This window comes from Xyrauchen texanus, chromosome 47 (genome assembly GCF_025860055.1).
Source record: "Xyrauchen texanus isolate HMW12.3.18 chromosome 47, RBS_HiC_50CHRs, whole genome shotgun sequence".
NCBI classification, from domain to species: domain Eukaryota; kingdom Metazoa; phylum Chordata; class Actinopteri; order Cypriniformes; family Catostomidae; genus Xyrauchen; species Xyrauchen texanus.
In genome coordinates, this window is record NC_068322.1 from 2690843 (window position 1) to 2694202 (window position 3360).

Below are 3360 nucleotides of genomic sequence, written 5' to 3' on the forward strand. Positions count from 1 at the left end.
TTTACGTCTTGTGGCTATTCTTTTGAAACAGTTTTTCAATTGCAATGCATCATATTATTTCTGCATTATTTTTCTGTTTTATTCATTTTTCATTTCATTTTTATACTTCTTGTGCTTAATTGGTTTTAACATTTATTTTTCTACATCTTGTATTTTCTTTATCATTTTTATGCAAAGCACCTTGAATAGCCATTTTGAGTGAAATGTGCCGTATAAAGAAACTTGCCTTGTCTAACGGTCAAAATCGGCCCCATTCACTTCCATTGTAAGAGCTTCACTGTAACCCAGATTTTTGCTTTTTTTATTGGATTTTTTTAAAGTCAAAATGCATTTTTGTGCCACAAATGCTGCCGATTGAGCTTAACTTGTACCGAACCCCGAACTATTCCTTTAAATTAAGATTGTTTTTGTTTTTTAGCGAGTTGCATCCTGTTTTTGCATTGCTGTTGGGTAAACAAACAAGTGAAGGCAAAAGTCAACAATAATATTTCTAAATTTTCGCACTGATTTCTCAAGAAAAGTGTATTTTTCCATAAATGTCAAGTTTACATTTACGCATTTGGCAGATGCTTTTATCCAAAGCAACTTACAGAGCCCTTATTACAGGGACAATCCCCCGGAGCAACCTGGAGTTAAGTGCCTTGCTCAAGGACACAATGGTGGTGGCTGTGGGGATCGAACCAGCGACCTTCTGATTACCAGTTATGTGCTTTAGCCCACTACACCACCAGCACTCCATAATAGACCATTTAATAGCATGTCTCCATTGTGACAACTTACCCCATTTTGTGCAAAAACAACCCACTATAGTTGCGTTCAATAAACACACATCTTCTGACTTCCAAATATATATTCCTGACCTGAGAAATATTAACTGGTGTAAACAGTGTGACAACTAGCCCCCGTCTCCTCTACTTCAAACAAATCTCTCTAATGCAATTTTTACTGTATGCACCAAAAACTATAATGATTAAAACATTTAAATGTACTTTTGCATGGTGCCAGAAGGATCTTATTAAGAAAAGACCCATTTTTCTGTTTCAGGCTTTCCTTTTGGCACCAAACGCCCATTGGTGCCAAAGCCTGGCATCATCTCCTCATCCCTACTATTACAGACAACCCTCAACAGAATTTTGGACAACACGTCCTGATACAGACTCAGGCAAACCCATCCGGGCAGATACAGCAGTGTGACCAGGCCCATGAAATTGAGAGGATAATGCGAGTAGTCCCACGAGCACGCGCCAAACTGTCTGAGCATGAAGCCCCAGATGAACTCCCATGTGTAAATGAAGCAGATGTAGATGGGCAACCTCTGCCAGGTGCCCCATCCTCTCCTGAAGTGCAGATGGAGGTAGAGCTTCTCCACCACGAAGCTGCAGCTTCCATACATGAAGAAGGACCACAGGGAGGTGTGACCCGTCAATGTCCCGTCTGCTTTCTCGAACAGGTTGAACACCGATGTGAACACCACCTCATCCAGAAAGCCGTGCATCCCGAAGAACGCAAAGCGCAGGACGTCCGGTAACCCGTTCGGGTACGCTGATCTCTCCAACACCCGGTTATGGTGACACTGCAGACGCAGGAAGCCTTTATGGAAGACATTGCTGAAGTATAACGCAAGGATATAATGCACGACCAGCTGCGTGACAGACACCACACTCCCGATTAAAATCTGCAAGCAGATGTACAGGGATGGATAGAAGACGAGATGGAACACGACGGGACGTCCTTGGAAGCATTTCTTCTGCAGGTAGATCTTCTCCAAAACTAGATGCGTGATGGAGTGGATGATGCACAAAAGCGGCGAGGAGAAACCCAACAATTTAAAGTCGTTGCCATCTAGAAACCTGCGCACAGATGACAGGAGGATGTCCAGGGTGACGCCGTGCATCCCGTAGAAATACATGCGCATCCACTGCGGTAACGCGCTCATGGAGCCCGCTCGAGCTCTGTTGCGGTCTCTCTCGCTGTCCCGTCGTCTCATCGTCACGATAGCGCAGTGGAAACACACTCAGATGTCCATGCGTCTGTGTTTGATGGGCATTTCACGCTACGCCCCCACGAAGCCGAAAATCTCACAAGCCGCATTTTCTGCTTGCACTCGAAGAACAAGGAAGATACGACGAGATATAATAAAACCAACCACCAGAGGACGCTGTACAATCCAGTTTACAACAACAATTTCCCTTTTTATATTTCATCATTTTAGAATCACATTATTTTATATGACCTTAATATATTATTTCATAATGCTACAATAATATTCTTCATTTACTCAACTTATATTATAAACATTATTTTACAACAATTATTTACATTTTTGTAATATTATAATAATATTATTTCATATTATTATTAATTATATACCTAATATATATTATTATCATATTATTATTTTATATATTTTTTAACTTAATAAAGTTTGTAATATTATAATCATATTATTATTAATTATATACCTAATATATATTATTATCATATTATTATTATTATATATATTTTTTTAACTTAATAAAGTTTGTAATATTATAATCATATTATTTCATATTAATATTAATTATATACCTAATATATATTATTATCATATTATTATTTTATATATTTCTTTAACTTAATAAAGTTTGTAATATTATAATAATATTATTTCACAATATTATTAATTATTTCCTAATATATATTACTATCATATTATTATTATTATATATATTTTGTTTAACTTAATAAAGTTTGTAATATTATAATCATATTATTTCATATTATTATTAATTATATACCTAATATATATTATTATCATATTATTATTTTACAACAATTATTTTACTTAATAGTTTGTAATACTAAAATAATTGTATAATCTGTCATCTTTATCATCTATATATATATATATATATATACACAATATTATAATTAATTATAATATTTCATAATATTGTTATATTATTCTCTGTCTACCTAATAGATATTAAATATCATTTTAATTATCTGATTATAATATTATTATAATATAATATATAATATTATTCTATCAGATAGAAAATAATATTGTAATGTACCTAATAAATATTATATTATAATTTTATTTTTATAATATTACAATATTATTTTCTATCTAATATGTAATATTATAATCATTTTGTTTCATAATATAACCATATTATTATTTATGTACCTAATATATATTATTATCATATTATTATTTAACAACAATTGTCACTTAATACAGTTTATAATATTATAATAGTATATAATCTATATATATATATATATATATATATATATATCATCTGTCTGTCTGTCTATCTATCTGTCTGTCCGTCTATCATCTGTCTGTCTGTCTATCCTCTGTCGGTCTGTCTG

General features: G+C 33.3%; 1 protein-coding gene across 1 annotated transcript; it reads right to left on the minus strand.

The window, feature by feature from the left end:
- Positions 1-1015: 1015 nt before the first annotated feature.
- Positions 1016-2018, minus strand: LOC127638827 (transmembrane protein 229A-like). Its single transcript, XM_052120572.1, has one exon. It carries the CDS (start codon positions 1985-1987, stop codon positions 1016-1018), a length of 972 nt encoding a protein of 323 aa, XP_051976532.1. The 5' UTR covers positions 1988-2018.
- Between the last annotated feature and the right edge of the window lie 1342 nt (positions 2019-3360).

Bases quoted from the DNA above. Each gene is read 5' to 3' on its own strand.
- LOC127638827 (XM_052120572.1), bottom strand. From the start codon at position 1,987: ATGAGACGACGGGACAGCGAGAGAGACCGCAACAGAGCTCGAGCGGGC.